This window comes from Opisthocomus hoazin, chromosome 3 (genome assembly GCF_030867145.1).
Source record: "Opisthocomus hoazin isolate bOpiHoa1 chromosome 3, bOpiHoa1.hap1, whole genome shotgun sequence".
Taxonomy (NCBI): Eukaryota; Metazoa; Chordata; class Aves; order Opisthocomiformes; family Opisthocomidae; genus Opisthocomus; species Opisthocomus hoazin.
This window is the reverse complement of record NC_134416.1, coordinates 77,347,542-77,371,860: the sequence shown is the minus strand read 5'-3', so window position 1 is coordinate 77,371,860 and position 24,319 is coordinate 77,347,542. Positions and strand designations below refer to the sequence as shown.

Below are 24,319 nucleotides of genomic sequence, written 5' to 3'. Positions count from 1 at the left end.
AGTTCTGGGCTCCCCAGTTCAAGAAAGATGAAGAGCTACTTGAGAGAGTCCAGCGGAGGGTTACGAGGATGGTGAGGGGACTGGAACATCTCCCCTACGAGGAGAGGTTGAGGGAACTGGGCTTGTTCAGCCTGAAGAAGAGAAGGCTGCGAGGGGACCTTATAAATGCCTACAAATATCTGAAGGGTGGGTGTCAGGAGGATGGGGACAAGCTCTTTTCAGTGGTGCCCAGTGACAGGACAAGGGGCAATGGGCACAAACTGAGGCACAGGAAGTTCCGTCTGAACATGAGGAGGAACTTCTTCCCTCTGAGGGTGACGGAGCACTGGAACAGGCTGCCCAGGGAGGTTGTGGAGTCTCCTTCTCTAGAGATATTCAAGACCCGCCTGGACAAGGTCCTGTGCAGCCTGCTGTAGGTGACCCTGCTTCGGCAGGGGGGTTGGACTAGATGACCCACAGAGGTCCCTTCCAACCCCTACTATTCTGTGATTCTGTGATAGGCATGGATTTGAATGTGAGTGTTCGTTATGGAGGAGGCCTGAAATTGGCAGGACTTTGGGTGTTGTGGGGAAGTAACTACTGTGATAGACAAGTGGTGTTGATGATGACAAAGTGATTAAAAGCTTGGGTTTTGGGTTGTTTTTACTGGGTGAGGAGAAGGACTCGGGAAAGCTGCAGGACTGGAAGGAAACTTATTGGAGAAAACAGGTCAGAAAAAGTGAAAAGAAGACGTTGCTGACAACTAAAGAATACTGCCAATGTGATCCTAAAATGGAGTTCAGTATAACACATTTCATTTCTGTCAGTAAATATAAATGAAATCAATGAGAAAAGCACCTCTCCTTCTCTATTCATGGATCCAAATGGAGGATGGCAACCTATAATGTTTTTCAGCTACAATAGGTAGGTGCAAGGATTTCAAGCTGTTAATTCAGCATTTTTTGCCTTGTTTTAAATAGACGTTTATTCTCAGAAGAATACCGACATTTAGCAATTCTGAGAGACTGCAGAATTGCAGATTTCCAAAACACACAAGGCTTTTTGCAGGTTTCAAACTCAAGCATTCAGAATTTAGAAAATGCCACAATGAAGACTTTCTGAACAGTATGAGTAGATGGTGAAGGGTGGTCCATTTCATGGAAAACTTTGGTAGCTGAAGATGTCTTCTGGGTCAGAAAAAAGTCCTTGAGTTTCAAAATTTTTGGACAAAGGAGTTCCAGCTCCAAAGCAGTCTGGTCATCTCATGGCCACAGATGGGGAAAACTGTTGTATCTTCAAGGCGTTCCCAGGGAAAGTCTGGTTGAGAGTCGCAATGATGCAAGTTGGGTTTTCCTGTGAGCTTGCCAATTGGATGGACTGTGTGCTCAGAGGAAATTAGGCAGGTTTCCAAGAGTCTTCTCTGGTTTTGTCTCTTTTGTTCACCTCAGCTGTTGCTGGGAAGTATTTGTATTTCGCTGAATTTCCTGGGCACTCATGCGTATTTAGCAGTGAGTGCTAAGCCTCTCTTCCCACCCATCCCGCACCTCCCATACCTCCCACTTTTCCCAGCTTGGCTGTTCAGAAATGTTCTCTTCCATGTAGGTTGTTTGAAGTCTAGTAGGTATTTCTGAGCACACAGGGCTCAGTGGTTTCAGTGAACACATCAGTAAGATCTCTGTCTTCCAGCTGATCAGCTGGTTTCATGTTGTTTAAGTATTTATCCTAATAAATTTAATTGGAGTTGACTGAGTTTGAGAGTAATGAGAGGGAAGGGAAAAGTGATGCACACAAACCCATATCTGTGTATGAATTTAGTTTTTAAGTGAAGCCTGTCTGACAGTTTCAGAACATAATTTTCCTTGAAGAATTAGACTTGTCTGCTTCCTAATGTATGTGATAGAAAGGAATTTGGGAATTGTCTATAAGCACTTTAAGTAGCTACTTCTGGTAGAAATGTGGCTGTTTGTCAAACAAACACCCTTCAGAAAATCTTCATATACTCTCAAAATGCAGATTTACAGATTCTCATTAGTGGATAATTGAGGAGAAAGTCTTCTTCAAGCTGCAGAGTATTCATATCATATGATCAAGAATTGTAGTAGTATAATTCAAAATGGACAGTGAGACCCTGTATGATGTCAACTCCTGTTTACCTGTTAACTTAGCTGTCCTTAACAGTTACCAGCATTTCTAAGGGCATCTTTTGAGTATCTCATAAAGAACAATGACAAAAAATGTTAGATGATTTTTTTACCTGCTTTAGAAAGAAAAGCTATTTCAATTTTTCAGTGAAGAAAAATACAAGTTAATATTATTATCTTATGTTATAGACCAAACACTATTGTGAAAAAGGTCATACCTAATTTATTTTTTAGTCTATTACATTAAAGTATGTCAGCATTAGAAATCTATCATGCTAAAAGTTTTTTTAAAAGTATATCTTTCAACATAAATATCTGCTTGATTTTATATCTCATTATATTTAGTATTTTAAATTCCTTAAGAGTATAATATTTCAGAAATAAAACGTTCGCTTCAAAACCAGTCTTTATTTTCATTTTAACAAATTTTCAGAGTGCTATGGAGACTCCATAATGTCTTTTAAGTGCCAAGACAGTTCATAACACCATGTTTTTATAATCATTTCATCATAGCTGAGTTAATTTGGCACAGTTCTGTGTCAGTATCATTTTTAATTTAAAGAGTTTCAAGGTAACGTGCAGTCTCTTATTTGCATTAAGTGGGAATAAGCCCAAGTTTTACATCAAATACGAAATCCGAATAGTCAGAGGTCTTGGGTTTTCATGCAAGGCCTCAGCGAAGCTTAGTAATGTTTGGCAAAAGCAATGCCTTTGTTTCACATTTTAAATGAAAGATTCATTTGGCAAGTCCGAACTTGAAATTTCTCTTTGGTTTCTTCTGGTGGGCTGGCTTTGGCAAAATGATAAAGGTTATGTGGAGCATTTTTCTTTGACAATAATGCCATTCTGTTCCTGTCACTCATTCTGAAGTGTTAAGACAGCCACACTCATCATCTTTTGTTGAAGCATACTGCAATATTCTTCTTCTGATTTACTAGTATGCTTTTTGACTAATAAATTTACAGAGTAAGGAAAGTAATGCTCAGACTAGGAGTATATGAAGCACTTGACCTTAAAAGAACTGGAAAAAGTTATACAAATATAACTGACAACCTGTTGGAGTACAGTTTGGATCCCTTTGAATGTATTTTCTGACAGACTTCCAACCTACCTGGTTCTTTCATTTATCAGAGACTCATGAATTTTGTGCAAAGTGCTAAAACTCCCAAAGGCATCCAGGGTATAATCCAGCTGAACACGACACTGACAAAATCAGGGTCGAAAAACGTTTTTGCATATCCTGATCATGGTATCATAAAAGAGAGAAAAATACATCTGCTGAAAACATTTAATTCAGTATCAATCTTAAAGCCAGAAAAATTGAGATGCAAACACTACAATATATACAAATAGCGCTGTGCAATTTATGTGAAATGAAATAAGTAACAAGACCTCTGATATGACTAGATGTAGTATAAAGCAGGCATGTTTTAAAACCTATAAACAAAAGTGTGCCTTATAGTTACAAAGCATCACAAAGTATAGTTTCAAACCATACTGACTGCATAGTTTTGAAATAAGAAATAACTGGGTAAGAATATGGTGTTGCAAGAAAAAGAACAAAGCTATAAAGCGTGTTTCAAGTCTGTTGAAATCTGTAATCTTGTGTAAATCTGATGCTTGAAGTTCTGGAAAATATTTTTAACTAATCAATGCATTAGGTTTTCTGGAAAGCGGACCTAAAGGGTGTATTCTGAAGTGATATTTTAAATATTATAAAGGGTATAGTTTAAAGAAAAAAAGCCAATTTTCTTTTAGGACTGTTTTCCCCACATTTGACAAATGCAGGAAACTTCCCGCTGTTTTTCTTGGGAAGCCTAGATTCCCATTTTGTGTTGTGATCAGAATATCAAGCAACACAGTTACAAAATTCTTTAACAGAATTTTCTTCTGTTGTTGATAAATTCATTAATCATTGAACAATTGAGCTTTGTGTAAAATGTCACAAAGAACAGCTATGTAGGGGCCCTGGAAACATTAACTAGAAGGTGTTTGGATAGACACAATCTTATCAGTGAGTGAAATCAAATGTCACACACTTCAGCTGCTAAGGAGTCATCAATCATCCTTAGGAGAGCAGAAGGAGTATTCTGTGTCTGCCTCATTGATCTTAAGGAAGGAGGCTGCTCCTTCCCCTCTTGCAGGCATGACTGATGACTCCTTAGGGTTTGAAGCTGTGTGACACTTGATTTAGGGGCTGCTGTCATCGCTTGTGAGACAGGCTGCCACCTCTCCCCTTAAGAGCCCTCTTGGAAGGGTTCTTGATTAAGTCAGGAAAGAGAGAGAAACCTTCATTTCCGTCCCAAATCTAATTCACCATAGTTCCATGTAACAGTATACATATCTGTTTAATCCTGTTTTACAAAGGATGTCTCATTACTGTTTAGAGATTATAAATAAACCAGATATGACACATTAAATGTCAAAATCAGTTTTTCAATTTCATTGGCAAATAGAGTGTCTTCTTCATGCCTAGGCAATGTTATGGACAGAGATCTAAACAGTTTTTAATGAGACCATAAAATGTGAACTACTTCCACCACAAGCATAGCCGACAAATTTGGGATGCTGCTATTATTCATTCTCTAATTTGTGCAAATCCCTGAATTGAAACAGGAAACCTTTTTGTGTATGGAGCCTGTTGGTTTTAACTTCCTCAGGTATGTAATACAGGGCATGAATGTTGTTACCTGTTGCTTAGCTGCCATGAAGAATATCACTGGTAGGGTCTGGTCTAGGTGACTTTTCTAGTAATTTTTAATTCCGCTATTAACTGGGAGGAAAAAACCACAATGTATTGATGCGTGTGCTGTCTACTCAGCATGCAAAGGATTAAATTCTGTCCCCATCAAGTCAATAGCACAGAATGTCTCTAGTTTCAGTGTTATTTTTACCTGGTGGTTGAGTGTGTACAGATAGATGGACTGAGCTAAACAGAGACAGCAACAGCAGGACTTTTTTTGTTCATTTATCTCTAAATGCTTTGTCTTTATAGGGGGAGGCAACCAAAGCTTTTCTGGCTAATAATTGTATGGATTTGGGAAGTGTGACTTCTATTTGCTTCCATACTTCTTCACAGAATCACAGAATCACAAAATGGTTTGGGTTGGAAGGGACCTTATAGATCACCTAGTTCTGACATCCCTGCTGTGGGCAGGGACACCTTCCACAAGACCAGGTTGTTCAAAGCCTCATCCAGCCTGGCCTTGAACACTTCCAGGGAGGGGGCATCCACAGCTTCTCTGGGCAACCTATGCCCCTTCCTCACCACCCTCATAATAAACAATTTCTTCCTTATATCTAGTCTAAATCTACCCTCTTTTAAAGCCATTACCCCTTGTCCAGTCACTACAGGCCCTTGTAAAAAGTCCCTCTCCAGCTTTCTTGAAGTCTCCTTTCAGGTACTGAAAGGCTGCAATAAGGTCTCCCCGGAGCCTGCTCTTCTCCAGGCTGAACAGCCCCGACTGTCTCAGCCTTTCCTCATAGGAGAGGTGTTCCAGCCCTGGGATCAGTCCCTCCTCTGGACCCATTCCAACAGGTCCATGTCTGTCCTGTGCTGAGGGCTCCAGAGCTGGATGTAGGACTCCAAGTGGGGTCCCACCAGAGCACAGTAGAGGGGCAGAATCACCTCCCTTGACCTGCTGGCCACGCTTCTCTTAATGCAGCCCAGGATACGGTTGGCCTTTTGGACTGTGAGCACACATTTGCTGGGTCATGTTGAACTTTTTGTCAGCCAGCACCCCTAAGTCCTGCTCCTCAGGGCTGCTCTCAATCCATTCTCTACCCAGCCTGTATTTGTGCTTGGGATTGCCCCGACCCATGTGCCAGGACCTGGCACTTGACCTTGTTGAACTTCACGAAGTTCACACGGACCCACCTCTCAAGCCTGTCAGGGTTCCCTCTGCATGGCATCCCTTCCCTCCAGCATGTTGACTACACCACATAGCTTGATGTCATCAGCAGACTTGCCAAGGTTGCACTCAATCCCACTGTCCATGTCCCCAACAAAGATGTTAAGCAGTGCCAGTCCCAGTACTGACCCCTGAGGAACACCACTTGTCACTGATCTCCCCTTGGACACTGAGGTGTTGACTGCAACTCTTTGAAAGTGACCATGCAACCAATTCATTATCCAGTGAGTGGTCCATCCGTCAAATCCACGTCTGTCCAGTTTGGAGACAAGGATGGCCTGTGGGACAGTGTCAAATGCTTTGCTCAAGATCTTGCACTCACAGTGGAAAAAGGTCCTATAATTATCTGCGCCTTCATTAACTGAAATAATAAAATATTGAAAGCAGAAAGTTACGTCCAATCATTCAACTTGCTGAAATAGTAGTAGAGTTTCTTTTCCATGTTATTTCTTTCAAGTTGTCCTAAGAATAGTAGTACAGTTCAGTTCCCTCTCCTGAAAGACGGAATGCATCAGTTTATTGCTCTGTGCAGCCCAAACAGGTAACCCACTGTTTTCAGTGGTAGAACTTGATGATAACTCTGGAATCTTTCTCAAGTGAACGTAGCATTGTGCAACTACAAGGTGAAGTTCAGTTAAAGCACTAGAAGCAGGCGTTATAGTGTCACAGTAAGATGGCTTTCTACCTGCAGCTCCATCATCTGATACAGAAATCACGCAGGTTATGTGAAAGTAGTGAAGTTGTTAACCAAAGTCACTGAAGAAGGAAAACACCATGCTCAGAGTAAGAGGGAAACAGAACTTTGTTGTGGAAGATGGTCGTGAAGATCAGGCAGAATCACAATGATTTGATCTTGGTAACTGTAAAAAGCAGACTTAAAGTAACAACATATGTGTGGCATGGGAGCACCTTTGCTGTGCAGGCTAAGCACCCTTCCTCTCTAAATTTTGATTTGTCTTTAATCAGCTTCAAACATGAATGATTCTGTGGGGATCTCAATGACATCCATTGAAGATATCTTTGTTTTCATCTTAGCAGTGCAAACTTCTATTTCCTTCGCTATGTGTAAATGCCAACATGTATCTTTTACAGACTGTTTATCTATCAGAAAGGTTTAAACATGAAAGGCTGCATGTTGATTTTGATCTTTGGTCTTCTAAGAATTCATAGTATGTATCCAAGAGAAAGAAAACTCTTTATGAAGGGAAATCCAAAATCTTAAAGACCAATTCTTCGTTCATATACAGATGAGATGCGTCTCACTAAGGAAGAAAAAGTAGTAAATGAATGGGAAATGAGTGGTAATAAGTGATGTATTGGACCTTGATAAAATAATACAAACATGATCTGAAAGTTTTCAGATTTTAAATTAATCATTTTTTCATGGATGCCCAGTAGGAAAGAGCAATTATTCCAAGAAGTTACTTTAATTTCACTAGACAAAATTACTTTTTAAAAAAAGGAAGAAAGAGAGATTGCGAAGAAAGTTTTAAATTTTTAAATAATTTCATAAATGTGTGCAGTATTTGTTGTCTACCTGCTACCATACTTTTTTTTTTTGTGTTTGTTGGCTGGAACTTAATGCACTAAACATACCTTAACTGTGCCTAATAAACACTGATTTGACTCTGAGGAATATCAACAAATCTAATAAAGCAGGATTTGATTCTTATCTATTACTTATTTCCTCAAGATTTTTGCTCATATGCCAAAGGACAGCTACAGGGTTAGCTACATGGCTAATGCTGGGTATCTTAGGTATCTGCGTATCTGTCATTGGAGGGATTTGAGAAATTAGAGAAAGACTTTTAGAAGTCCTTGCATTACTGAAAAGTTATTCATACAAATGTCTTGTTTTAAGTTTTATGTATTTTTAAACATTTGGACAGATGAAAAAAACCCAAAGATCTCTGAACCTCTTTCAGATTAGAATACTTAATTTCCTCAAGCTTGAAGAAATACTGTCTGTAGGAGAATTGCATGTTTGTTTCAAGGTATTAATTATTGGATGTGTTTTCACGTGTTTTAATTTGTAAAGTAATGTTAACTATTAAAACACTTATTTTGCCCGTGTGCATTCTTTCAACTGTCCAAAAAAACCTGCAGAAAGGCGTACAGTTTAAAATGTGTCTCTGTAAAGAAGGTGTGAAATAACAAGTGTTGCAGCTTCTCTGCTTTGCTAAAGGGAAATACCAGCAAATGCTGTATTTGTTTTGCTGGTATTTTTAGTACAATAAAAAAATGTGTTCTTGAGAAACAACAGAATATTTATTTTCTTGACTGAGGGAATTTCAGAAGGGAGACTACGGGGGATTAATAGCTGTAAATCAAACACTGTCGGGTGACTTTCTGTATCTGTTTATTGGTGCCAAGGTGGGAATCCATACTAAGCAGTAGTATGGACAGTATTTGAATGTTTTCATCTTGGAAAGAAAGAAAACTGGTTTTTTTAATACTTTAATACTATAGTGTCATTAGCTGGCACAGATGTGCTTAAAAGGCTGGCAAAGAAATTGCTAGCATTTGGTCATTGCTACTTAGGCAACTGACTCATGGAAATGATATGCAATGAAATTGATACCTGGGAGTGAGTTTTCACTGTAACCATCGCTAGAAACCAAACTTTGCATTACAGGTGGCTTAAAGATATTACCCCACAGAAAGTAAAGGGGGATGGTCATTTCCATGCATGCTGTTGTAAAATGTTGTTCCGTGTAAATAGATGTCAGAATAGGAAAAAAGGGAACAGTGTAAAAATACTGATGTCTTTCTATCACGTTACGGTCATGCTTCTACACAGATGTACATGTAATGAGTTGGGAAGGTGTGGAGGCTGGGGGAGAGAAGCAAATAAGGAGCGTGGAGTGAGCCCGGAGGAGTGTAGGGAGAGGCTTGGAGGGCAGAGGAGTGGAAGCTGTGGCACAGCCGGTGAGGGCAATGAAGCGGCTGAAGAGCATTTGCTATCAGCAGAAATATCAAGGGGAAGGAGCTTCCATGGAGGGGCAAACTGGCTGCTTGGTCCCCATCAAACCCTTCACCACTACAATGCTTCTGCTGTTCCCTCAGTTACCTCTAGCAACTAACTTCAGTTTTGGGACATCCCAGTCCAGGGCACCCTTGTTCTCAAGGAGTTGTTCTTCTAGGTGTGCTGGGTGGGAGTGTTTGGGGGAAGGAAGACAGAGGAACTGAACTTGCCTAGCATCCTTATCTTGGGATATTTTCTGAGTTTCCAAGTATCGGGGAATGAAAATACTTGTCTTAGAGAGATGGACTCTTTGTGACAGGGGAAGACTTTACTCTTGCTACCCCTCAGAGCTGTGTTTGGTTCGTCTTCTAAAAGTGGTGTCCTGACTCAAAGTAGTTGTGGTTTAATACAAGACTTGCATGCTTAACCACTGGCTCATCTGGTCCACACATAGAATTGTTTTGTAGCTGCTTAAATAATTTTGGTTGAAATGGCAATACAGTCTTGAGGGACTCACAAAACTTAAGTTTATGCATGTGTATATGTATGTGCCTGTGTGTTTATTTTGGAATTATTTCTTTCCAGAGTTGTTTGCAATAGATGATTTGGCTTTTAAAATGGACTGAAATAAACAGTGACAATTGAATTAGATAGTATCGTGCACTTCTGGATTGGCAATCTAGTATTTTAATTATATCAATAATTTTGCAGTCCAAAGAACAGAACTATAGTTTTAAGTGTGGGAAAATAACTATAAATTATATCTTGGCGGTCCATGCTCCTTCAATCACTTCCTGACTATGTTTACTTGGTTTTCAAGCCAAAATGAACTTTTCTAACTGCAAACTTTGCAAGCCAATCTTGATCTATAAAATGCAACCTGTCACTTAGCCAGTAAAAAAGCTGGACTCCAGAAATGGTCCGAGATTTCTGTTTCTAATAGAGCACAGCATAACTCTTTTATTACTACATCATTGTAGTCTTGTCAATGGGAGTAATTATTTGGCTGGTAACATTAGCAGATGTCATGCATACTGATGGCAGGTAACAATAGTTAAAAATACTCTTGTGGAGACTTTCTTGTGGTATATTTCTAAAGTAGACTTTGGGGTCAAAGATGTAGGCAGCTGGAGGGAGGGCTGAGAGGGAGTGGCTGTTAATTTTTCATTGCTATGGAGACAGAGCATCATAGAAGCATTTGAAATGATATGGGGAACCTGTGGACATGCAGGCTCGCAGATAATGAAAGTGCTTTCTGGTTATAGCCCTGCTTGACCACATTGCTACTGCTGCCCAGGGCAGTCAGATTAGGAGCAAGCTGTGGGGTTGTTTGGGGTGGTTTTTGTATACATGAGGGTTTCTCAGAGCCAGAGGAATGCCAAGGAAAGAAGATCAGTAGATTTCTGTTGTCCTTGCACTAATTAGAGTAGGAAGGGTGGAATAAGGACCTACCCATCACTGATGCTATTGCTAACAGAAACGTGGATTTTATCGTGCTGCCTTTATTCACTTAGTAACAGAGGAGGCTTTTCAAATATATTGGGCAGTAGTCCTGCATTTTACTTTCTTCTGTTGGAGCACCAGATGTATTGTCATTTGAGATTTATGCCAGCGAAAGCCTGTAGTCGTGCGTGCTTTGCCCTTTGACCTGCTGCCTCTTCCCTCCCTTTCCTCATCAGCCAGCTGCTGTCCTCTGCCACTAATTTACATCCCCAAATGAATGCAGCCTAATCCCTAACCCTTAATCCTCCTAAAACCAGTTGAACTTTGTGATCCTATCTTGACTTTGCAGGAGATTTAAAAAAAAAAAAAAAAGGGTGAAAAAATGTCTTTTCAGTTCTAAAGATGGTGGCCATCATTTATATTTTTGGAGGGGACTTTGTGTGAGTGCACTGGCATTTTAGCGTCCCACATATTTTTCCTTGTTATTTTCCTTTTTTCACATTGAGCATAATCATCTGGGGTTACTGTTTCAGTTCTGCCTACTTGCTGTGCAGTATGTGCTCCTGGCAGGGGAATCTGAGGAAAGGGGGTTTCCAAGGAGACCTCACTCCGATGTATTAACGTAGAGTGGGGACAGGGGGATAGCCCAGGTTACCAGCATACTATTTGATAGTTACACAATCAATGGATAGAGATTCCCTTAGCTCCCCCTTTTAAAAAGTAGTAATTTTTATTTCTGGAGCCATGCAGTGTCTGAATGAGCTGTGCCCTTTCTGCCTGTAGGACTCCGTATTGGGGCACTGCCAGCATCTCGTCCCACAAGATTTCAGGCAGCACAGGAGGATGCTCGTCCTCTGTGAACCTGGTAGGGTTTCCAGCTCTCCTCTTATGATACATTGCACGGTGAATTGGCAATATTCATCTAGCCTTTTGCCTAGGTGAACTATTACGATGTTAAAATACAAATGCAGTATATCTTTAAAGTTACTGGTTTTGGTCTGCAGACAAAATCAGAGCTGGCCGGAGAAAATCAGAGTTTAAGTCTCCCTTAATAGGGATGTTGTAGAGTGACAGAGCAGCGAGGGAAGCTCTTTCTCAGACAGAGGGTGAAGTCCGTCAACTGGTAGACCTCAGCATGAGGGCAGTCCCATCCTGTAAGCTCATGGACAAAGCTTAGCAAGAAGATTCTTGTGGCTATGGCTGGTACCCTGCCTGCCTGTGCTGCTCTAGGCTGGATTATTGCAACTTCAGCATTCTGGAAAGTTTGGTCGGTACAGAATGTGATTGCTGGCTTGTTCAGTAGCGTGTCGTGTGGAGAGCACAGGCTGGGGAACCCCATGGTTCTGTATTTAAGGAAATGAACATTATAAAATGTGCAATGTTTAACTTTGTCACAGAAAAATGAGAGGATTGTACAGAATAGGATTAAATATGGGAAGGCTCAAGCAACCAGAAACAATGGGGTAGTTTATGAAAGGAAAAATACATAAAAATGAGGTTCTCCTTGGTGGAAATCTCGTAGACAAGCATCTTGTTATGATTTCTTGGAAAGACAGTACTCTGTGCAGCTGTTAGCCACATAAGAGAGGAATACGTATGTGCATAGCCACATGTGAATATTCAGTTAATCCAGTTTCCCCAAATGCTTGGAATAGAGCGTTCACTAATGCATGTTAGTTTGAAAAAAAGAAAAAAAATTTTTAAAACTTGCCCTTGAGAAACTGTGTTCCAAAACCTTTATTCTTGCTAGGAAGCAAAGCAACTTTATTTTAGCAGAAAAATAATAATAATCATGCTTGGGGTTAAAGTTTTCAAACATATGGCCCACAGAAATAGCAGGCTTCAGGAAGTTTTATCCTTATCAGTATGTAAACAATTTATCTTTGCACATGGAAGCTGCACATCAGAAAAGATGCATTCTTGCAAAGTGCCATTCATTGAAAAAAAAGTCTTCAATCTCCACCTTCAGATAAGACCCCGCAAAACTGCATTAGAGAACACATCAAAAGCTACAGAGACAGGAGAGCGGGTAGGAAAGAAGGAAATCCCACCTACACCTCTTACTCTGCTAGTGGCAGATGAGCGTCCTGTATAGACTGCTTGATCACAGGGTTTGTGGAGTCTTTTTAATAGCTAGGCTGAGTTATACAGGTGAAAGTATGATTTCTGCATTTTGTCAACCACATAAGCAAGCTTTAAACTCACCAGTTTGAATATAGTTAATGTCTTTTTCGTTATACATTGAACAAAAATAGAGCTTTATTACAAAGCAACGTATCTTGTTTTCTCTCCCTTCTGAGATGCTTGAAGAAACGAGGAGACGTGATCTATTCCAAATCTGTGAATGAACATGTAAAACAGTTATCTAAAGAGGCCACTGGTATATTTTTCATAAAGACTTTTAAGTAGCCAGCGTTTGTGTCACTGCACAATCTTTACGGTTGCAGGAGCTTAGCAGGAAGCTTAGAGAGCTTTGCCTGTGTTTTGCTGCTTTTCTCATCAGTGCTTTAATGCCTGCTGATTAAGGGGTCATAAATCTTTGCAATATTAGCGGAGGAGTCCATTTCCATAGCAAATGACAACCTTTCCCTGCCTCCTTTTAACTGTTATCACACACGTGTGGCAGCTACTTGTACATATCGTTGTCACACACCCCATATATTCTGTACAATGAATGCTCTTTTCCTGGAAACCTGAACCTCTTAGCACTGCTAGAGAGTAGCCTTTCCTCTTGAGGTCACCTAACTTGGCAAGTCAGTTAGTTAATGGGCCTGAAAAGATTATCCTAGTCCAAAACTGATGTAAACATTCTCCTTTCAATGTAGAACGTATGGGCTTGGATGCCTTTCATCTTTCTTTGCACTTTCCAGATGTTTGCTTCTTTCCTCTCGTCGTATACACATGATGGGATAGATAATGTACTGAGTTCAAATTTATGTCTAGAGCATGATGTGTTTGTACTCTGCTTCATTATACCTTCTTTTTCCCTTTTATTTGGGAAAGGAGAAATACCTTAAAAGCTTTTTTTTAATTCAGGTTTGATTTGTTTATTCAGTGCTTTCCAAAAGCAGTCTGGTTAGAGTCCCTCACCCCCTTTATTTCCTCTGCTGTTCTCATGCAATATATCTTCTTTCAGTCAGGGATGACTCTATGCTGTAGTGGTTTACTCCTTTGGCTGCTTTGGAAAAGTTCCAGAAGGCAGATCTCACAATTTGCTTTGGGCAGGTCCCTGCTAAAAAAAAAAAAAAAAAAAAAGTCACCAGCATAAAACAGATCTTTAGCATCAGGTATTATGAGAATTAAATGGTAATTTTTACCCAGGTGATCCTCTAATGTGCATTCGCTATTTAGGATGAGGAACATCTTAAAGGTATAATGGATATTTCAGTTTTTATCTTTCATTGAATGTCAACAGCCCTTAACGGCTATGTGCTGTTAAAAGTCTTATTTTGGTTTTGGGTTCGACCTGAAGATCTCTGAAGCTGAACTACTGTTGACTTTTCTAGCATAGGGCCATTTTTTTTTTTTTTATCATCTGAATGTCTTTCATTTTTCTTAAACAGGCATGTTAGGTCTATTAACAAATGTCAGAATCCACAGACCACAGTTATTTCTCCTTTTCCATGTTTTTTCAGTCTTGCTTATTAGACTACAAGTCAATCCAGAACAGATTTTTTTTTTTTTCCTCAGCTCAAGGATGATGCAAACACACTTGATGCAAAATCAAAATCTCTACTCAAGTATCAACAAAAGGTGTTTAAAGAACAAGGAACTGTGCTCTGAGTTAGAACATCATTACCACCTGAAAATGGAATTGTGGTTATTTCACTCAGTAGCTTATATTGTTATATATCTTGTTTCTCTGGAATGAGACAATGGTGTTGTCCAACAAAAGATGCATCTATTTGTCATCAGAGTTGTAGAGAAATATTTTGGAGGATGCTTTCCCTGCAGCTTTCTTGATTCTGCACTGTGTTGCTGATTTCTGTTAGTTTTTCTAAATTCTGTCTACTCCTGTCCTTTTGATCCTTTGCTCTTGCTCTGCCCGTTCTGTATAGGGAAATTTTGGCACTTTCTCCCTTTAGCAGCAGGGAATTTTTAACCGTTGACCTTGGCATACAGTGTAACTTACTTTCTAGGTGTGCAAACTCCTTGTGAATTACCATGGCGCGTAGCCATGGTGTAACTGAACCCTGAGTATACTTTAAGCTTAGCTGACAAATTCCAGGGATATGTTCCTCTCTCCTGAGTTTTAGGACAAAGAAGATTTAAAATTCTTGACAAACAAGAGGTTACTCAAGTTTCTTCAAGTTAAAACACCGTATACAAAGGGATGTATGGGAGGGAGCAGTTGCCTGGCACCGAGGGGGTGGCCAAGGAGGAGATTCCTCTGGGTTCCTTGGGTATGGTTCCACCTCACTGCTCTGTTGTAGGTGGCTCTCCATCGTACGAGGTGAGCTTGAATGTTGCTTGTTATCCAGCTTCATATGTATCTGCGTATTGCATGCTTACATATTTATTTATGTACTTATTTGTAGTTGCTTGATTTTAAATCAAGTACCCCAAGTTTGGGGTGAATGAACCCGAGATACGGTTTTGATCGTCAGAAAGTGTTTTATCTTGTGTCCTTATTTTTCCAGGACTACGGTTATTGTAAGATGATGTTCTGGAAGTTCATCTTGTGAATTTTGGCATCTCAACTAGAGACAAATTGCTTCAGAATTAAGAGTTCAGTCCCCTCAGTGATGGCATTTGGGAAGGGCTTTGCCAGAGGCCACTGCTCGTGGTGGGACAGGCAGAGGTCCATGTGTCGTGGCTGACCGTGTCCCTTCCTAGCCCCAGTCCTATGCATCAGGACATGCTCTTTAGGTCAGTGGATTGGCCAAATATACAGCAGCCTCAGCACCAGCCAAAGATCTGCTGCTGTAAAGATGCCGTTAGCTGCTGAATGTAAACAGCCATCTTAAGTCTTCAGTTCTCTTCTGGAATGGCAAAGGGTATTTCTTGGTGGGCTGCAGTGGAGGGGGATCTGTGCATGCGCCTTTAAAACACTGTTATGTGCAATAAAGAAAATCCGAATGTAATTAATGCTGTCTGTATTAACAGGTGGATTGTCAGCGTACTCTTCCTCTACTAGTAGTAAACCCATCGTGTTTGGAGTATGGCAAATGGGTAGAGGAAATTTGTCATCTTCATAAAATCGTATGCTTGTGTCTGTAGCACCCTGGTCCGACAAGGGAGTATGTCAGCTTCCTAGCTCTTCAGAAAACATTATCAAGGCTTTTATTTATCTACAGAAAAATTAACTCCCTCAAAAAAGAAAACATTGAGACTAAGAGATAAATAAAATTTTTAGCTCAAAAGTGCACAGCGGTGGATTTTATCTTGCATATTTTTGGATTTTATGATATACTTTTGCAAAGATGTGGGAAATTATTGTATGCTTTATCTTTATATACTTTTTAAAGGATAAATCACCTTTATTATACAATAAATTTCTGTTTCTATACATGATTATTGTATATATTTAGATTATTTTAACAAATTTGACCTTTATCTGAAACATTAAACAGATTTTTTTTTCTCACAAGTTCTAAATTTCTTACAAATTGCTAGATCACCTTACAATTTTAAATATCCCATTTAGTCAGCCTTTAAAAATTATGTAACTTAGCTCTAGTAAAAGAAGGAAATTCATAAGAAATAAACTGTCAGGCTGAAAGAAATTTGCAGTAAGGGAACTGTCACTCTAGAAGGGGCTTGATTATTTTAGTTCCTTTTTCTAAATGTTTGCAGTGAATTCAGAAATCACTCTCAACAAAGCTGTCTACTGTCTGGATCTTGGCTTCTCGGGGCTGCGTTACTGGAAAGCTGAAATTTATATCTTATACACTGCTATGTATGAAAACGTAGATTAAAAAAGCTCAAAAGAAATGACTCAGCAACTATGATTGTCCACATATTAGTTCTCTTCCATAATATTTTAAATTGTTTTTGTGCCTAATTTGTGTGGCTAATTCATTAAGTGCTCTTTGATCAAGAGTTTAGTAGCCTCCTGTTTGTCTACATGAGCCTCTGTAAGAGGAGAAGGCAAGCTTTAGACAGGGTGCTGTATAGTCCCTTGGCGTAGTAGTATGCGTGTAGCACCCAGCAAAGCCCTCCTCTCCCTGGAATAACATGCCCCTGTGATACGGGGTTGTTCTCCTGTATGGAGTAAAGGACTGATGGTTGAAAAAAAAGTGAGTCACTTTAACTAGTATAAACTCCCATGAAATACTAAGGAGTATTTTAGATTTGCTGGGTTTTCCATCACAGTGTGGGAATATTATCTACTAGTGTTCGTATATTCAACACTATACTTTCCCTTTTTAAATACAATGAATTAATATTATGTTAGCATAATGAATATAATATTAAGTTGCAATAAACACCAGTTTTAAAGTTTTGCTGCATGCACTTAAAATACTGAAACTGGGATTACACTAAGGCATAGAGATGGCCTTCCCTTGTTGATCCTGATGCTTTAAGGATGTCTGTTTAGGTGATATGATGAGATTAGGGAGAATGTCTGCAAACCTTTAATGAAAAAATCAGCAGTGAGATTTTACTGGTTTTAATCTTCTGCAGTTGACTTAAATGTAAAAGCTTGTTTTTTCTTGCTCTGCATTGATGTATTTAATTCTGATTTTAAAATTCAGAATTCTGCTTCTGGTCTTCTATATAACAACTTTCATGTCAACTTGCTTACATTATCTGAAACACAATATTGCAGGCATGCATTTCGTTTTAGATTATGATATATCCCATTTCTTTGTCTTTCAGAATTCTAACACAGCTTTTGCTTTCTCTTGTGGCAGGATGACAAGGACTTGGTTCATGAGTTTGTTGTTGCTGAAGGTCTGACTTGCTTAATCAAAGTGGGAGCAGAGGCCGACCAGAATTACCAGAACTACATCCTGAGAGGTAAAGGAAATGCATCCAAAAGTTGTTTTTATTTCTCTGAAGCTCTCATAGGTCTGCTGCAACTTGCCACGCTAAGTGTCTTGGAACATGTTTCTCAGTTTGGTCCCAATTCTGGCATGATATGCAGGAAAATTAAGGGAGGATTAATACTCACCACTGAGCAGGATGAATTGGAAAATTCATCCGTTGTCCAGCTTTTCTTGTAAATTATAGTGAAAATACATAATTAGAAGGAAGAAAAGGCATTCTGAAGCTTTCACAAGACACTTGTAAATGTTGAAGGATACAGAGCAAACTAGCCTCTTCCAGTGGGATTAGTAGCTATGGAATAAACAGTGAGATGGTCCTATCCTAAGGTCAGTTGGCTGGAAACAATTTTTAGCTGTCTGATATTTCAGAGTTAAACAGCTAATCGGAGGTTTACATGATGGAGCACTGGAACAGGTTGCCCAGGGAGGTTGTGGAGTCTCCTTCTCTGGAGATACTCAAGACCCTCCTGGACAAGGTCCTGTGCAGCCTGCTGTAGGTGACCCTGCTTCGGCAGGAGGGTTGGACTAGATGACCCACAGAGGTCCCTTCCAACTCCTACCATTCTGTGATTCTGTGATTCTGTTCTTTGCCCTTAAAAGATAACTGGCAAAGGTAGGGTTTGGAGAGTGAAGCGAAGGAGGCGTTACTGGATTAGAAAGCTGATGTACTGCTTTGTGGCCCAAATGAATGCGTGTGATATTCATCTAACCAGGAAACCCAGGCTGTAATTTCGGAGAGTTCCTTCAATATTTCGGGGGGTTGTGAGCGAGGGGACAGCAGTCGCACCATGGGATCTTTGCTGCTGGGTGATCTCATAGTAAACAGAGAGCACTAATAAATGCATGGTTACGGTGGAGTGCTCATTTGAATTTTCTTAGACTGATGTATATAGCTGTCTTTAAAAACATCATTTTAATGTATTTAGCTGCCAAAACTCAAACTGCAAACTGAGGAGTAAAACAAATACATAAATAAGGAGAAGGATTTTGTCAGAACCAGAAATGCTGTGTTATTTAAAGGAAGTAAGTATGGCTTCATGCAAAGAACTTCAAGATTAGACTGTACAAACACCGGCTTTTGGGGGTGTATAAGGAACCAAACCAGTACCACAAATTATGTTCTAAGTCAGTAGTTGTACAGTGATATAAATGCACTGGAACAGTAGCTTGTACATACTCAAAAGACTATTAACCACAATGACACTAAACAAGGACACAGAAACATGTGAAAGAAATGAAATTTTCTTTACAGCTGAAAGAAGTTGTTTCTGGGAGAAAACTGACCATAGATGCTTTCAGAAAATTCAGACTAGAATCAAAATAAAGATGCTGTGTAGGACAGTCTGGCGTTCAGTCTAGGGGGCTTACTCCTTTATCAGCTTGGCATTCATCTGGCGTGGCTGGATGATGTCTTTGTCCTTCAGCTGGGTTTTGCAGCCAGATATTGAAAATTTAAAATAAGGAAGCCTGATGAGTGTTTACACTGCCTGAATGTCCCCGTAATCCAAACACTGCAGCTCTTCTGCTCCAATGTCAGATAAGGTCCAGGGCACTGAGCTTCACAGTGGACAGAATGATTTGCTGATGCCAGAAAAGTCAGTCATGTCTGAGTGATCTCATCACACTATTGCATGTGCCTTCAACTTACTGACACCTCATTTGACATCATCTAGATGCGGACTGAGAAGAATTAAAACTTCCTTCCACATGGATTGCTTTTTCCTGTTACTAGGATATAGACTAAGGCATCCAGAAGTCAGGGAGATCGCAGTGGTCTCTTTCTTGGTGTGGCTGCTCTAGTTGTGCTGTGTTTAAGAGCTTGATGTCCATGGTCTGCAGCTACAGATGTTCCACTGAATTCAGTGAATGATAAAACAGAGCTTTAGTGCCAATGTCCATGGCATAATAGGGAAACTGCAAACTCATCTTACTACATTTTTATTAACAAGTGGTCGCAGATTGTTCAAAATAAATATAAAACAAACAAACAACCACCACCACCACCAAAAACTAACCAGATGGATGTAAGCCATAGTGCTAAAAACTTTATCTTAAGATATTTGTAGGGGTTGTGGTACCTTCTGAAATCAGGTCTTTTTTTCTCACTATTTTGCTGGTGCGAGAAGCTGAAGTTTCTCATGGGGTAGTGTGTCCTAGCGTGTATTACAGTAATATGATTTTTCTGTACGAGGTGGGTATTATTTCAGAAATGAAATTTGTCTTGTCTTTCAGGAAGTTCAAAGCTTGTTACAACTCCAACATTATGTCAGCTGGTTTGCAGTTCCAGGAGCCAGCACGTACTTTCTGAATAGGTTTGCATGTGCAATGAGATAAAGATAGGTTTGGAAGTACAGTGCAGCCAGACAATCTTATCCAAATATATTGAGGAGGGTGCTGAAAAGAAACATTAAATACGTCATGTAAGAGTGTTTTTCTGGTATGTTATTTTTGGATCACTATAGTGATTGGTTGGATTATTTTGTGACAGTAGAGTGTATTATTGCAGCACTGCATTTTACTAAACTCAGAGTACTGGTGAATAGGTCAATAAATTTCACTGAAGATAGCACTGAGGTGGTCCCATAAACTTTAAACTCAGTGTTAGAGATTTAAAAAAAAAAAGTCATCTTTGTCTAGAATTTTTCTGCCTTATTGCTGTGGCATCCTTGTTCTGCAGGTCCTTGTGGAGTCAAATACATCCTCCTTATTTTCATTGCATTTAATTTGAGTCATAAAAGGATGTGATTTCTCCTTAGTTCCATATTCTGGTTGCATTTCTCCGGCACCTGTGGTGTAATTCACTGTTTTCAGCTGGTGATCCCAACCCAGCTTGCAGGGCTTGTTGACAGTAAGTGGCTGCCTTGGGCACAGCATGGCCTCCTCCTCCTCCAGGGCTTACCCATGCGGGACTGCCTGTCTTGACCGAGCGGTGTCCAAATCTATCCTCTGAACTTGTTTGCCTGCACTCTTCAAGAAATAGCTTTGGAGGAAAAATAGGTTGGAAATATATGTATATGTAAGGGTTGTATGTGGTTCAGTGAGTTCCCAGGTACAAGTTGTTTTTTGAGGAGATTGCTTTCCGTTTTCTAAAGGTCTGGGTTGTTTCACTCTGATGTTTCCTGCTTGTGAATTTCTGCTTAGTGGTTTTGACTTGGTTCAAGGCAGACCAAGCTGCCAAAAAATGACTAAATATGAGTCACAAAAGTTGTAGTTACTTTAATGGGTAAGTAAAGAGAATGTAAGTGTGGCTTTTACATACAATACTGAGAAATCCAGACAGTTTATGGTCGAGTGCTACGGGGTGACTCTCTGTTTCTGCTCGAGTCCCCTGAACTAGGATTGTTTGACGGTACCTTTTCCGAAGGGTTCCCTTTTGTCACGGTGTAGTGTATAGGCTCTAAACCAACAGTAGCTAGGGCTTCATTTGAGAGTTACTCTGTTGAAAAACTAGTTTAGAAAACAGCTTTTTTTCCTCTATAGTTATTGGTTCTTCACCCTAAATTTACTCTTCAACATTGTTTTTAATTGTTGCTGAGATGTAAAGAAACTCTGTGTTTTCAGGGATTTTTTTCCCCACAGAAACAGACTTGCTTCCTTCCCCCTCTCCCTCCCCTTCCTTTTTTTTCCCTTTGGTGGCAATTATCCATAAGAATGATGAACTTCACTCATAGTACTGAAGTTAAAAGTTTCAGTCCCGTTACGTGTTTGCAGTATGAGGGCTCTTCCCTAACTGTTCGAAAATAAATGCAAATGGGTGAAAGACAGATGAAAATCTCCACAACTGATGAGGATTAATATGTCTTATTGTAAATTTGAAGATGCTTTGGATATAATTTTGAAATCTTCTGTTCCTTGCATAGAATGAGAAAGAAACACATGAAATGCCATGCTGAGCACAGACTAATTAAATAATTAGTAGAATTATGATAGTCTTTGTGTTTTCTGTTAATTTAGCTAGTGCTGTTGGGAAGGTGAGAAAGAGCAGCTTGTGTAGACCACTGAGTAAGTGAGGTGTGGTAGTTCAGGGGTCAGTCTGCTGACACTAAGATGAATGAAGTTCTACGTGGTGGGATCCTGTCCCTCTGTCCCTTACATCCCACGAAGAGGTTGTCAAAAGGTCATCCAGCCTTTTTTGCAGAAGATATTTTTGTACTTGGATCCCTAATTGCCTGCTTGTGGATTCAAATCAGTATTTAGTGGTGTCCATAATTAGATGAAAACTACAGTTCATTCTTGTGGTCTGAAAACACAAGCTAGGTGTCCAGTCCAAGCAGAAAGAGGCCTTGAGCTTGCGACAGTGCAACATGTCAAAGAACTAAGCCTGAGGAAAAAATGGGACCATCAGCCTGTACTTATACTAGACCGGGTTTGAATCAACTTCTGCCTTTGGATGCATGTCTCTGATTAAGAGCTGTGTGCTTATATGGGGATTAAGAATCTGGGTTTAAAGTCAAGATGAGAGATGGTTTTCTTTTTTTTTTTTCATGTTTTTTGGTTTTTTTTTAAAGAGGAAGAAATATAGGAAAAAAGTGCTTGGAAGGAGGTGGAAAGCTATGATTTGAGACGATATTTCTGCTTTAAGTTACCCCATCCCCCAAAGAACAAAACCATTATTATAGTCTAAAAATAGAGACAGTGTATATTGAACACTTCAGTGAGCTGTACTTTCAATAATCTGGACAGAAGAACTAGGTTGCAGTAGAACCAATTTTTGATTTTGCTGTCACGGGCCCACTGCACTTCTAATAAAGTGATAAAGTCGTGTTGGTCTCTACAGATGTTGGAGCAAGTGCTGAAGGCGGTCCTGGGTGAGGGATCTGACATAGTGCATACTCATATGTTGTATGTACAACATACAGCTATGTTGTACATAGCTGACAACAGCAAAAGGTGAAACGAAATTTCTGTAAGAGCTACTGATTGTAAAGCAGAAAGCGATTTTCCTGTTGGAATTAGGAGGCACCAAGCTGTTGGACAAGGGTGGTCGAACACGCGCAGGAGCCGCCGGAGTTGGTCAGAATCGCTGATGAATGCCCAGGCAGGGAGTCAGGTTTTCTGAAGCAACAACAGGCAAACGGCTCATTCACAGCCATGTACCAAGGCCACCAATGGTTAGGCCTATTTATAAAGCCAGAGGCACATGATCCCACCTGCACGCCAACTTTAGAACGAAGGACTGTGTCGCATATTCTGGGAAATCTGATTAAATTCTTTAAACGACTCAGTGCTGGGTGGTAAAAGACCATCTGGTTACTGTCTGTCACCGGGACAGTGTATGCCTGAAGATGTCAAGGAGCTAGAGGAAGTCGAAGGTGAGGGTGAGGTTTTTCAAGCGGGTGGTGGAAGCTGCTACTGATAACCCTCTTGTTCTTAAAGTCAGACATGAACTTATCAGCAAGCCGGTGGCATTTCTGCATTGTGCCAGCTGCTACTAGGAATGCTTGGGGTTTATAACTGTTCTCTCTGTAATGGGGAGATGATCCATTTCCAGGAATCAGCTGGCTGTTTTTATCAAAGAGACCCCGCGATATTAGAAGGACGCAAATGCTTCTAGTGCTCTTGAATTTTTCTCCTTCACCCTGATAGATTATGTGGCTTTGACCTTTTGTGTTCAAGGTTAGACATTACAAAGCATTTAGCATGGAGAACCACATTCTTCTGCAGTAAATGTAAATGTGAAGCATTGTATCAGCAGCAGGGTTTGTGTAAATATCATAAGACTAGAAATAAGGTCTGTGAGAGGCTATGTCTATCCTAAATAGACGTCTTGCTGGGTTGATATCGCAGCAGTGAAATGGATGGTAGTAATGTAAGTTTAGTAGTGAAAATGGAGCTAATACTGTGTATCGTGCATACCTTTGCATTATTCCTGTTTTACTGTGCACTGGAGAACAGTTTAAAATTTTCCAGCTGTAGACAAGTATCCCACCCCCATGTAAACAGGAACAGACAGCGCACAGTTAGTCTTACCTTTGCATTTCTTTTATTTCCTGAAGTCAAATTTGAAAACTTTCCTGACTTTCTTCTGTTAACCTTCGGTGTGCAGGTATCTGTACGTGACTGTGAAGTTCTTCTACATATCTCCACATATTCAAGTTGACTTCCTATGTGCAGTCCTTTAAAATTATGTAAACTTCTCAGTTGATCTCAAAGTAGCTGTAGTAAGAGCCTGTGCTTTAAAGAGAAATCAAGTGCCTAAAGCTTGATTACTTAGGAGTATTGCTTCTGAGAGGGACTTACTCAGCATCCATGTAAATTCGGTTCTTTGATCTCTCTACCGAGTCCATCAGAAAGCATGTCAGAGTTGGACGCTTGTCCTGTGGGGATCTGAACATTCATATCATTCATTTTATGCTGGACATCAGACTGCAGTCCTGTGAAACCATACCAGCAGATGGCAACTCAGCCTGGAAGCTGTTGTGCCTGTTATAGTATGGGGCAGCTTCACATGGAGATACAACCTAGATTCCCAACCACCAAAAAAAAACCCAAAACAAAACCCACCAAACCAAACAAACTGCAGCAGTGTTAGCAAATTAGTAGCAAATTAGTGTACCTGTGCTAATAAGACTTGTTAATAAGCAGCACTGTTGAGCTTAGGTGTGGGATGCAGCCATGCCATCTCCCTTTGTGAAGCTGGCTACGCTGCCAGCTTTGCATCAGTGAGCTTTGTGTAGGTGCCATTTGTTGTACTTACAGTCCCAGAAAAATCAGACCTATACCTGATGGCTCTGTACCTCTTCCTGCTACCTGTGTACAGAAACCTCAAGATGTGCCTCTTTTTGTGTCTTGAAAAGCCATTGAATGAAAAAATGCAAATGGAGTTGGCATTCTGGTTTGTGAACTCTTTAGATTAGAAATAATGAGATTACAGTGCTCTTCATTGTG

At 40.0% G+C, this 24,319-nt stretch overlaps 1 protein-coding gene across 8 annotated transcripts in view; it reads left to right on the top strand.

The window, feature by feature from the left end:
• FHOD3 (formin homology 2 domain containing 3) overlaps window positions 1-24,319 on the top strand; it is a 403,764-nt gene that overhangs the window by 181,713 nt on the left and 197,732 nt on the right. For all 8 annotated transcript variants that reach the window (XM_075416738.1, XM_075416737.1, XM_075416736.1 and 5 more), the window contains exon 5: window positions 17,297-17,402. In XM_075416738.1, coding sequence (XP_075272853.1) covers window positions 17,297-17,402 — 106 coding nt within the window. The remainder of the gene's footprint in view (window positions 1-17,296; window positions 17,403-24,319) is intronic.